This window comes from Chionomys nivalis, chromosome 26, assembly GCF_950005125.1.
Source record: "Chionomys nivalis chromosome 26, mChiNiv1.1, whole genome shotgun sequence".
NCBI lineage: Eukaryota > Metazoa > Chordata > Mammalia > Rodentia > Cricetidae > Chionomys > Chionomys nivalis.
Genome location: NC_080111.1, coordinates 15,291,831 through 15,304,542, shown reverse-complemented (window position 1 = coordinate 15,304,542; position 12,712 = coordinate 15,291,831). Strand labels below are relative to the sequence as shown.

The following is a 12,712-nucleotide window of genomic DNA, read 5'->3' as shown; positions in this document are numbered from 1 at the left end:
CAGGGAGGCTACCACAGAAGCCTTCAGGATCTCCTCCAGGCACCTTGCAGAAACTGGCCATTCAAGTCCTGCTCTTTCTTTCAGATACTGATCCAAGCCACGTCTCACAGCCTAAGGAAACTCTGTCGCCAACGGATACAGCAGAACCGGACCAGGCAGCAGATCCAAAACAAGGTCCTCCGGAACTTAAGCAAACCAAAGTCCAGGTGCTGGAGGAGAAGGTTGTGCGGCTCACCAGGATGGTGCTGGACCTCCAGTCCTCCATGGCAGGGCTGAAGGAGAACCTCAGACACACCATCCAAGATGATGGCAGCAAAGGGCCAGCCCCGTGGCTCCCACAGCCAACCCCTAATGGCGCCTTTGCCGAAGACGCAGAGCCGAGCCAGCTGCCGGGCCTCCTCAGCAGCAAGGACACTGGCATGAAGGACATCAAGTCTGAGCTGGCTGAAGTCAAAGACACACTGAAGACCAAGAGCGATAAGCTGGAGGAGCTAGACGGGAAAGTAAAGGGTTACGAAGGGCAGCTCAAGCAGCTGCAGGAGGCGGCCCAGGGCCCCACAGTCACCATGACAACCAATGAGCTGTACCAGGCCTATGTGGACAGCAAGATAGATGCCCTGAAGGAAGAGCTCATGGAAGGCATGGACCGGAAGCTGGCCGACCTGAAGAACACGTGCGAGTACAAGCTGGTGGGCCTGCAGCAGCAGTGTGATGACTACGGCAGCAGCTACCTGGGGGTGGTAGACCTGATTGCGGAGAAGGAGGCGAGCCTGAAAAAAGACATCGCCGACCTTCGAGCCCGGCTGCCGGATCCCTCAGCCCAACCAAGGTGCTGTGATAGTCAAAAGAATGGTGACTTTGGCCAACAGATCAAGACATTAGATCAGAAAATCGAGAGAGTCGCTGAGGCCACCAGGATGCTCAATGGGCGGCTGGACAATGAGTTTGATCGCCTCTCTGGTCCGGAATCAGATGTGGACTTCGATGCAAGATGGACGGAGCTGGACGCGAGGATCAATGTGACAGAGAAGAACGCAGAAGAGCATTGCTTTTACATTGAGGAGACCCTTCGCGGGGCCATCAGTGGTGAGGTAGGTGACTTGCGGCAGCTTCTCAATCAGAAGATTCACTCCCTGGAGGACCGTCTGGGGATCGTTCTGCAGGTGGCCAACGGCTCAGATGTGGAGTTGACACCAGCGGACCCTGCCTTGCCAGGGCAGCCAGGGGCAGGGAATGCGCAGATCCTCGTGGAGCTGAGTCGCCTGAAGGACAAAGTTCAAGTGGTTGAGGACATCTGTCTGCAGAGCTTGCCTCATGGCATAGATGGCAGTTTGCCGAGCGGAGAGGACCTCACACACGTCAGCCTGAGCCTTTTGGAATCCCTTAATGATACGATGTACAGGATGTTCCAAGAAACAGGTCGCAGCATTCAAAAACTTCGCGAGGACTTCGGCTCTCTCCACTCTCAGCTGAATCCCTCGGAATGTAAGGGGACTTGTTCGCAGAGCAGAATGAGTGACAGCAGAGCCGGTGACAGTGCCGAAGCAAGCGGGTTTACCAAGACTGCGGAGCAAGAGAGGACAGTGGGGACCGTCCAGTCTCCTGGTGCCCCGTGCTGCGGTCAGCTGGAGGAGCGCTGGCAGAGGCTGCAGAGTCGAGTGCTGGCTGAGCTAGACAGCTGCAAGGAGAGTGCTCACGGGGTTCAGAGTGGGGTGTCTGCGGTGGAGGGCAGAGTGTCTCGGCTGGAGCAGACGTGCAGCCGGCTGGATGCCATCTCCGGGGGTCTGCAGAGGATCAAGGAGGGGCTGGGCAAGCACGTGAGCAGTCTGTGGAACTGCGTCCGGCAGATGAACGGGACGCTCAGGTCACACTCCAGAGACATCTCTGGCCTCAAGAACTCCGTGCAGCAATTCTACAGCCACGTTTTCCAGATATCTACAGACTTGCAAGATCTGGTGAAGTTCCAGCCATCAGCAAGTAAGTGGATTGGCAGCCCCCTTCCAGGAACGCGCTTGCGGCTTGTGGCAGAGCTTTGCCAGCCTTTAAGGGTTTGGGAATTAACTAAACTATGTCAGTGCTTCACCAAATATGATCCATAGGTCAGTGACAGCTTGTGAATCGGAAGCAACATGCCAACAGTGAGAACACCAGCTAGCAGAGTGAGGCCCTGAGTTCAATTCCCAGCACCACCTCGAACTTGGGAGATGAGGGCAGGAAGATTGGAAGTTTAAGGCCAATCTAGGTATCATGAGACCTTGTCTCAAAAGAAACACACACACTCACTCACATGTTTACATACACACCCCTACACGCATGTGCATGCATGAGCGCACACACACATATACACACTCACATGTTTAAGGCAAACTTAGGTTATGTGAAACCCTGTCTCAAAAGAAACACACATGAACATACACTCGCATGCACTCACACTCACATGCACGCTCACAGACATAGCCCTCATGTGCACACACTCACACATGCACATGTACACTTACACGTGCACACTTACACTCTCACATGCACATGCACTCACACATAGGCTCCCACATGTACCCCTGCACAGGCAAGCATGTACCCCAGGCATTTACAGTACAGTATAATTTCATGGCAGCATTTAGGCACATGGTCTGTGTGCTTTATAAAGAGTCAGCCTGTAACACACTGAAAGTAGGAAAGAAAATCTGATTGATCACAGACAGACGGCAAAGAAGTGATCTGTGCCGTGTGCTCCAGGCGGGGTGAGGGGACCCTGCAAAGAGAACCGGGGCAGTATGTATCACCTCTGCCTGCACCAAGAGAATCCCCTCTCCATTAACCCATTTATTTCTCATGTGTGTCGTTATTGTCTTTGTCACCACCGTTTCCATTTCCTAATTCAGTACAGTTGCGGCAGATAGGGTGACGCTGTGTCATGTTTACAGATACAGACAGGATCGTGACCGAACGCTGTTTGAGGGCAGGTTTGGAGCGGGTTGAAAGCCCCGTACTTCTGTCACCTAGGAAGCTCAGCCATGGTGCCAAAAGCAGCGCCTACTGCAGTGTAGACATCCAGCAAATGCGTAAATGGCCAAGTGACAGTCTCTTGATAGTTTTGAGGAATGTATTTCATAGCGATAGTTTTGCTTTAAGACAAACACATAATCCTCAAAGGATAAAGATGCTTTCTTCTCATCTTCTCTTGTCCACAGCCCAGGAACAGGCCAGAACTTTCTAGTTGGAGGCAAGAAGAGAGGTTGTTCTAGTTAGGGTCACTGTTGCTAGATGGAACACGTGACAAAGCCACACATGTGTTTCCATATGAAGCTGAGAATTGTCCTTTCAAGATCTATGAAGACTTGTGTTGGAGTTTTGATGGGAATTGCATTGAATCTGTGGATTCCTTTTGGTAGGATGGCCATTTTTACTATATCAATCCTTCCGACCCATGAACATGGAGCTTTCCCCTTCTTTTGATAGCTTCTTCAGTTTCTTTCTTCAACGATTTGAAGTTTTTATCATGCAAGTCTTTCATTTGCTTGGTTAGAGTTACCTCAAGATATTTTATGTTATTTGAGTCTATTATCAAGGGTATTGCCTCCCTCATCTCTTTCTCATTCTGTCATTTGTATATAGGAGGGCTACTGATTTAGAGAGTTAATTTTTTGTTGTGATAGGAGCGGCGGGGCTGCGTCCTGGCACCCAGCCGCCCGCATGGCTAGCTTATGCCCCGAAATAATTACACGGAAACTGTATTCTTTTAAACACTGCCTGGCCCATTAGTTCCAGCCTCTTATTGGCTAGCTCTTTCATAGTGATCTAACCCATTTCTAATATTCTGTGTAGTACCATGAGCTGGCTTACCAGGAAAGATCTTAACCTGTGTCTGTCTGGAGTGGGAGAATCATGGCGACTCCTGACTCGGCTTCTTTTTCCCAGCATTCTGTTCTGTTTACTCCACCCACCTAAGGGTTGGCCTATAAATGGGCCTAGGCAGTTTCTTTATTATTTAACCAATGACCTTCCTCCATCATTTCCCCTTTTTCTGTTTAAACAAAAAAGGCTTTCACTTTAACATAGTAAAGTTACATATTTACAGTTATAAAGCAAGAATTACAGTTACAATACTTATATCTATTTTATCTTTTATCATAACAATGGAAAACTGTAACTATAACTAACCATTCTTCAATTCCATCAAAGACTCCAGAAGGATATAATATTACCTAAGTAAACAAGAAATAAGAAAACTCTAGAAATGACAGAGACATCTTGCTGCCTGGACAGTCACCCAAAGTTCTTTTGTACCGTTGGGGCATCCATCTTCGGCCTACAGGCCCATAGTATCCAGCAGACATTTTCATCAAGCAGGAAATTCCAAAGACAGTTCAGTCACTTTTTGCTGTGTCCTGTAGAATGTCTCGCAGACTCTTTTATGAGTCTGGAACCCCGAAAAACCATCTCACCTTTAGGCAAGTTCAGCAGTCCTCTTTCTGCGGGTTCTCTGTGTCCAGTTTATGCAACAGTCCAGGCAAGAGCAGTTTCTTGCCCAAATGGCTATCAAACTCCTTAAGGAGCCTCTTCGATGCCCATCATCCTCTTGAAGTAGACTGGTGCTGCCAGGAGCAGACGTGTCTCATTGTCATGAAAAGCCCTAAGTTATTAAAACATTAAATGCCATGTTCTGTAGTCTTTGAAAGATATGAAGAATGCCTAATTGAAATATATCTCTATATATCTAGAAAATCTAACTAACGTGACTACAAGCTTGACTATTATTTATGATTATCCATTAGCAACCTATATTTCCTAATTATACATTACATTTTTAAATGAACTACACAATCACAATACCTTAATCAAGATCAGAAATACATATACATATAACAAAATTGACCTTAAAATCCATACCAATGCAAATTATTCATACCTATATCATTTCCCCCTTTAAATGTAAAAGAACATTTATAAACAATATTTGGGAATATGGGTGCAGTTTTTTCTCTCCAAACTGCTTCCTGCTGAATGGGGGCGCTGTTATTCATGTCTTTCACGGTATAACCTGTGTGCCAGGTTCATCTCAGTGGGCAGTTGAGTGAAGCAATTTTTTGAGGGTGTTCACAGCAACCTTTCAGGAGGGCGTGGTCTATCATACCATATTGGGATAGAAGCAATTAACGGGGTCTCGTCCTCTGTGAAAACAAAAGAAGACCCTCTCCAAAGCATCATATCCTTAGACCCATATTCTGAAATCATAATACCCTTATATTCATTCTTGTTTAGCTTGGCAGCCCATATAATGAAATGTCTCTTTGCACTTAGCTCCTTTACAGTCAAAAATTTTAAAGAAAACACAATAATACAAAGAATCCAGACTCTCCATGAATTTTCCATTTTTACGTGGCTTATTTTTCTTTATTTCTTTTAATCTACAACTATCTGTACTCTGTCTCTTTAAAGACTTTACCATTTTTTTAAACCATTAACTTTATTTTTATATTTGTTTCTTCTCTCTCTCAAGCCTACGTACAGTCACCAACACTTTTATGTCTGAATCTGTTTTATTGTGAATCTGAAATTTTTTTACTATTCAGGAGCATTTTTTAAAATGTTAAGCATTTTTTAAAAAATTAAGTTGCACCATGTACAGATACTACGGTACCGCCTGTGTCCTGCTCAGTTCAAACCTTAACTGCGCTGTTATTATGGTAATTACGGTAGTTCCTGCCTGAGACCAGCACAGTTAAGCATGGCGGAGCTGAGCCCTCCTGCCTCAGAGCCATTTGGTGCCCCTGAGCCACACACAGTTCCAGGCACACAGCAGTCCACATTGCCATCAAGCAAGCCGTAGCACTTTACTCCAAATGCCCCGTTCAAAGACTCTGTCTCCAGCAGGAGCCAGACAGAGATCGCGATGGCGGCACAGCCCAGAAAGCCGGCATTTTAAAACAGCCAGTTTTTTCCTGTTGCTGAGTCAGGACAATTTCTTTGCCGCACACAACCCATAAACAGCAAAAAGCTGTCTTAAATTCTCTCTGTGTCCTTTTTAAGCCCTCTCAGGTTTTACGTGGAGTTCATTAGCACGTTGGGTGCCACTCTGTTGTAATAGTAGCGGCGGGGCTGCGTCCTGGCACCCAGCCGCCCGCATGGCTAGCTTATGCCCCGAAATAATTACACGGAAACTGTATTCTTTTAAACACTGCCTGGCCCATTAGTTCCAGCCTCTTATTGGCTAGCTCTTTCATAGTGATCTAACCCATTTCTAATATTCTGTGTAGTACCATGAGCTGGCTTACCAGGAAAGATCTTAACCTGTGTCTGTCTGGAGTGGGAGAATCATGGCGACTCCTGACTCGGCTTTTTTTTCCCAGCATTCTGTTCTGTTTACTCCACCCACCTAAGGGTTGGCCTATAAATGGGCCTAGGCAGTTTCTTTATTATTTAACCAATGACCTTCCTCCATCAATTTTTGTATCCAGATACCCAGTGGAATTTTTAGGGTCACTTACATGCCAATGAAGATACCTTGATTTCTTCCTTTACAATTTGCATTTCTTTGATTTTCTTCAGTTGTCTTATTGCTAGGACTTCAAGTACTATATTGAATAGAGAGAGTGGACACTCTTGTCTTATTCCTGATTTTAGTGGAATTGCTTTGCATTTCTCTCCAACAAAGTTGGTATTGCCTTACGATATTTCTTAACTGAGGTTCTCTTCTCCCAGATGGCTTTTAGCTTGTGTCAAGTTGACACAAAACTAGGCAGCATGGAGGCCATGCTTGTGAAACAGCTCTGTGTACCAGCATGCCTCAAGCCCTCTAGGGCCACTAGCTTGTAAGACCACAGCCCACCCACATGGATGGCGGAGTTTTCCAGAAGGAAATGTGTACCATTTCCATAGCTTGTGAGTGGAGCTGGGATGGGCACTGGCAGCACGCAAAGGTCACAATCGCTTCATAGCACACAGCTTTGTGTCTCCCAGAGCTGAATGCAGACATGTAGGGCCCATGGCACTATGGAACACCAGTCGTGAGCTGAGGAAGCCATTTCCCAACCTCCCCTCCCCTACTTTTTCTTCTCTTGTCCTCCCCTGCAAGCCTGTCATCTTTTCTTCCGTGACAAGTCCAGGTGACACAGAGCCGAGCCTTCCTGGCTCCTGAGAGCCTGTGGTAATTTCTGACTGGGCCCCCACTGAGGAGGAGCTGTGGAGAGGGCCAAGGCCAGGTCCTGTCACCTCAGGAGGTGAGGGGAGAGTTCATGGTAGTCAAGCAGACATGCTCTGGATTTTGTCTCTAGGTGTTCATTTGTAGATAAGGAGTCATCAGGGTCAAGCAGGGCTGGAAACTGGCCACTGTTCCCAGGCTTGATTATCTGCGGACACAGCCCCACCTCAGATCTCAGCCGCTGCATCTCTGGAATGTAGAGTTAAGATCGTGAGTCCTGTGTGCTCACAGGGCAATTGTCCCTTGTGGTCGAAATGCTGTCTGGTCTGTGCTTTACAATAACAGATGCAGCCAGATATTTCCAGTTAATTAGCAGTGCTGGGCAGCGTGGGAATCTGTGTCCGTCCTGAGGCTCTTCTCTGCAGAGCTGGAAACTAAACTCTGGAGACAGCGTGGTTTCACGCACCATCCTCCTGACTGGGGCCGTGCTGTGAATACAGACCGTGTGCGCTTGGGAGAACTTGGGATTGAGAGCAGCCAAAAAATAAAGAGTGGTATTCTGTGACCTCCAGAACCCTCAGACCCAGGAATCCTGGAACCTGGAGTGACTCTGGGGCTAAGGTTAAAGTCACACAGTTAAAAGGTAACAGGACATTTACCGAGCAGCGACAGCAGGTGAGGCTCCGTGAGGGGTGCAGAGATCACAGGTCCCACCCTCGGTAACGCGACTCAGGTCCACGGAGAGAGCGCCACAGCCTGCGCACAGTGCAGGGGGGTTAAAGTACAGAGCCGTGCAGAGATCCAGCTCTCCGCTCACACGCTCTCGCGCACCCCTCGAACATAGCAGATGGAGGCTTCACAGGCAGTAAGTGTGAACCAAAGTCTGGTGGAGAACCAGACAAGGAGGATCATGGGAATTGGCCGTGCCCCAGCCTCCCAAAGGAATTTGCAAAGGAGGAAGCCCCAGAGCCTCCAAGCTTAAGCAATTACTGAATCAGGTTGAGAGAGATGGTGAGCTGTGAGGTAAGGGGGATGAGAGAAACTTCCAGAAGAATATGAACAGATAATTAAGTGGGTGGAATTCAAAAGGCAGGAAGAAAAGGCATTTGTGGGAAGACTTTGGGGTGAAAGGGTGTTTTATTTTTTTGCCGTGTAACCTCCTACCCCAATCTTGGTGGTACTTATTTTCCATCAGTCCTGGATGGGGGCTTGCACAGGGCTCAGCTGCTCTCCTGTCTAACGTCAGCCTGACTCAGTCACATACCCACTAAACTCCGTGTTGTGCTTGGCAGGAAGGTTCACGTTCACGCGGGCCACAGACCTGGGGTCCTGGTGATCCCCCATGCGGCCCCTTCCCTGTGTGCTCTCAAGCCGTCTGACTTATACACGTGGCACTGGCTTCCCGAGGGAAAGCAGAGCTGTGGTCTCACCGGTGGGGACTAAGTTAGCCTGGAATCACTTCCGCCATATTCATTCCACTGATCACAGCAGACCAGCCCTGGAAGGGTAACATGGTTGCCATATTGGGAGACAAGGGTTCTCATGGCAAGTCACTTCTCCCACGGTGAGAACCAGCCCAGAGGAGGGCTGAGGACCTGCACAAATATCATAACCTGGGTGTAGGTCAGGAATGTAAACTCCTGTTTCTAGCCAGTTCATTGTTAGCTCGCAGATCATATTCTTGTGAGACACCATGCAGCGGGCTGCATTATCAGCAGGCCTCTGCTGGGTCTTCTGTATCCCATCAAGGCATGTGCTCTATCCTGGGGTTTAGGAGGGATTTGTAAGAGTGTATGCAATACATATATGTGTGTGTTCATTTATACACACACACACACACACACACACACACACTGGGATTCCGATGGGTACCCAACTTCTAAAGGATGAACAACGTAATAATTAATAATAATATGTCACAGGTGTGTATCGCCACACCTGATTTAGTAGTTTATTTAGCAGATCTGTCTGAGGCCATGTCCTGTCTCAGTCAACACAGGTCTGATGCTCTAGGTCTAGAATCTAGAGGAAAAGACAGAGAACAGCCATGCTAGTGAAGGTTCACCTTTAGTGAGCAATCAGAAGCTTGAGGAGAGATGAAACATAACAGATAATGGTAGGCAAGAATTTGTTTCAGCTGCATGGTCAGGGAGGGCTGCAGCGTGGAGATGACATTTGAGATATAAAAAGATTGAGGACATAAACCCCTCAGCAATCTGTGCAGGAAAACGGTCCAGGCAGAGAGAATGCTGTGATTCTGGGATGCCCTGGGACAGGGATGGATTTGTTCTTTTGAAAAACTGAGTTTGGCTGAGAGTCTCAGCCAGACAGGAAGTGAGAGGCTGCGGGATGAAAGAGAGGAGACTGTTTATGCCCACTGCATAGCTACGATCAGGGTCTTGAAGTACTAGGAAGAGCAACTAGGAGGGCTGGAGAGATGGCTCAGAAGTTAAGAGAACGGACTGCTGTTCTGGAGGTTCTGAGTTCTATTCCCAGCAACCACATGATGGCTCACACCCATCTATAATGAGATCTGGTGCCCAGAACACTATATACATAATAAATAAATAAGAAGCAACTAGGAGATGTTGGTTCTTTCCCAGATTTGAAATCCCAGCCTACCTGTACTGAAGCTCTGTGACTTTGGGTGGGTTGTTAGCTCCCTGGACACTTAACCCCTTTCTATCTGTGAGTTGGAAAGCAGTTTTAATGGTTTTAGCAGGGATTATATAGCACTTGGTAATTGACAAACAACACCCCCCCATTTTAATTCACTCTTAACCCAATGTGTGTAGATTCTGTTCCTGGCTGAATTGTCTCCCATTTTCATCCTGCAATGTGTCCCTCCCCGAAACCCGGAGCAGAGTGGAGCCTGGGATGGGTCAGTCCCTCTCTTTCCCTTCTTTTCCACATTAGGGGTCAAACAGAGAGTATAGAGCCTAGACAGCTCCCCACCAGAACCCACAACATCACATCCTAAGACCCTTGTTCACTGCAAGCTGTTCCTTCTGAACACACAGCGAGTTGGTCAAGCCCTTTGTTCTCTGTGCACCAAGACCTTCAGGTTGGGGTGTAGGTCTGGGTCCCCGTGTTCCTAGCTCTCATTTTCTCACATGGGTGGCACTGTTGGTCCTTGAAGCCACAGTTCAAACACCTTTGCTTTCTTTTCCTCAATCCAATCATTCCATCCTCCTAAGCTTTGGCTAGTCACCAGCATCCCCTCGAGCAGAAGCTTGGTGCCCAGTGTTAACCCTCCCAGGAAGCATGAAAGCCAGAGTCTGTCTTCCTGCCTGGGACCTAGGACAGCCCTCATCTCTCACATGAGGCCGACAGAGAGTGGGTTTGCAGGACCAGCCAGTCTCTTGCTGAGGTTGACTCTCCCAGGAACCAGCACTTCCCCTCTAACTGGTGAGGAGGGGCGGTGCTGGAGTTGAGGGAGATGCTGCTGACAGGGAAGCGTCTTGTCTGGCTTCCAGGAAGGGACAACCCTGCCTCAACCCAAGCACAGACAGACTTTCAACATCCTGTGGTGAGAACATGCGGCTGTGCTTCTCGTCTTGTGGCTCCTGGTCTTGCCCCCAGGGAATCCCTCCTTTTGGAATCTGTTATGCCACAGACTTAAGGATCCTATGTTTCCTTAAGTTCCTTATGGTAAGCTGTAATGAGGAAGCAGCTCAGACTGCAGAAATACTGGACCGTGACATCTGACCGGGGCTGGTGCCTGCTAGCAGTATCCTGATGGCTTTTGCCGTGGACTTGAAATCCACTGAGTTTGGGGGTAGCTTGGGCTTAAGGTACAGTGGTGGACTGTCAGAATTCTGTGAACTCACGTAAAATAAGTGAAGACGTGCGTCAGTCAGGCAGTCAGGACTCACGGACCGCTCTTCTCTGGGGGTGCCTGGCTTCAAGGACCGCTCTTCTCTGGGGACGCCTGGCTTCCCGCTCTTCTCTGGGGGTGCCTGGCTTCACGGACCGCTCTTTTCTGGGGGCGCCTGGCTTCTATTACATCCTAGCTGCTGTAAATAGCAGCTTTTATTCAACAAAAATTTGAATTTTGGGTTTGTAGAGTTGATTCAACAACTAAAACATGTGTGGCTCTTACAGAGGACTGAGTTCAGTTCTAAGATCCTGCATCGGGGAGAGCTCCTAGCCTCCTGTGACTCCAGCTCTCCTAGCCTCTTCTGACTTCAGCTCCAACGGGGACTCCACACCTCTGGCCTTTTCAGGGACTTCTATTGCCATGCATGTGTGTGTGCACATACGTGCACACACACACTATACAGTAATGATGTTAGAACAACAACAAACTTCTGATTTGAACAGAGGTGTTCTGGACAGAGCCTTCCTCGTGGCTACATGCGAGTCCTGTGTAACTTCCAAAGACATGGGTCACACATCAGAGCCCCACTCAGCCATGGTGAGGTGAGCACTGGAAACCTGCTGTTAAAGTGAAAACCACTTACGGGGGTTCTAGAAGTGAGAGGAAAGTCCCATCACAAGTGGCAGGGCAGACAGATGTGCAGTCACACAGGCAAGGTGTGCCCATAGTGGGTGGGACAGACAAACTCCCAAACTTGACACACCACACTGCTAGCACGAAGTCAGCTCTGCGAGGGAGTCCACATACAGACTCCACTGTCCTCCACCTCTCTGTCAGGCTGAGGAGAGACCCCGCTGCCTGTGTGCACTCAGCAAGCACTGTACCACAGAGCCACATCCACGGCCAATGCCAGCCACGGATCAATCACTCCTCTCTGCCCTGGATCAAGTGCTGTAATGCAAAGGGCTTCAATTCTGATGTCACCGCAGATGGTGACACGTGACACGGCTGTTGATGTCACCACAGACAGTAACATGTGTGTTACTGCTTTTGATGTCACCACAGATAGTAACATGTGTGTTACAGCTGTTGATGTCACCGCATATAGTAACACGTGACACAACTGTTGATGTCACCGCAGATAGTAACACGTGACACGGCTGTACTGGATTCCTGTTTCCACTGGTTTGAACCAAGCAGAAATTAGATCCTGTTCCCATTTTGTCCTGTGGATTTCAGTCCTTCTCTTCTGACTCCTCTACTGGAGTGGCCGCAGGGTCTCTTGAAGGCCCCTGTAGTGTCCTCTGCGCTATAACTCAGACTGTCTTTCCATTCTAACCAGAATCCCGAGGGAGTGGTATGGTGAAAGTTTTCCGTCCCCTGGGTGCGTTTCCACTTCCATGCTGCCAAGAGAATAGTTCAAATCGTGTGATAATTGCTGGTGAGATCCGAGCAGGCCTTTCACAGGCCCGCCAGCTGCATGCAGTTCACCAGCCTTCTGTCTTGCTGTCAGTATCTGGGCCCTTGGGCTGCGGGGCTCTGGAGCCCATGTGTCTGAGCTAAGGCCATGGTTCATCCTGCTTGAGGATGTAGCGGTAGATGCTTCCCGAAGACTCGGGCCCCACTGCGCGGGCACATCTCATGGTCAGCACTTAGCATTCGGTGGTGTCATAGCTTGATGGGTTTATTTTACATTTTATTTTTAAATCTTAATTATTAAAACAGGGGGAGGAAGGAGAAAGAGTATGTGT

The 12,712-nt window shown here is 48.4% G+C and overlaps 1 protein-coding gene across 1 annotated transcript in view; it reads left to right on the top strand.

Moving 5' to 3' along the window:
- Emilin2 (elastin microfibril interfacer 2) overlaps positions 1 to 12,712 on the top strand; it is a 56,191-nt gene that overhangs the window by 34,027 nt on the left and 9,452 nt on the right. The window contains exon 4 of the mRNA XM_057758890.1: positions 85 to 1,977. Coding sequence (XP_057614873.1) covers positions 85 to 1,977 — 1,893 coding nt within the window. The remainder of the gene's footprint in view (positions 1 to 84; positions 1,978 to 12,712) is intronic.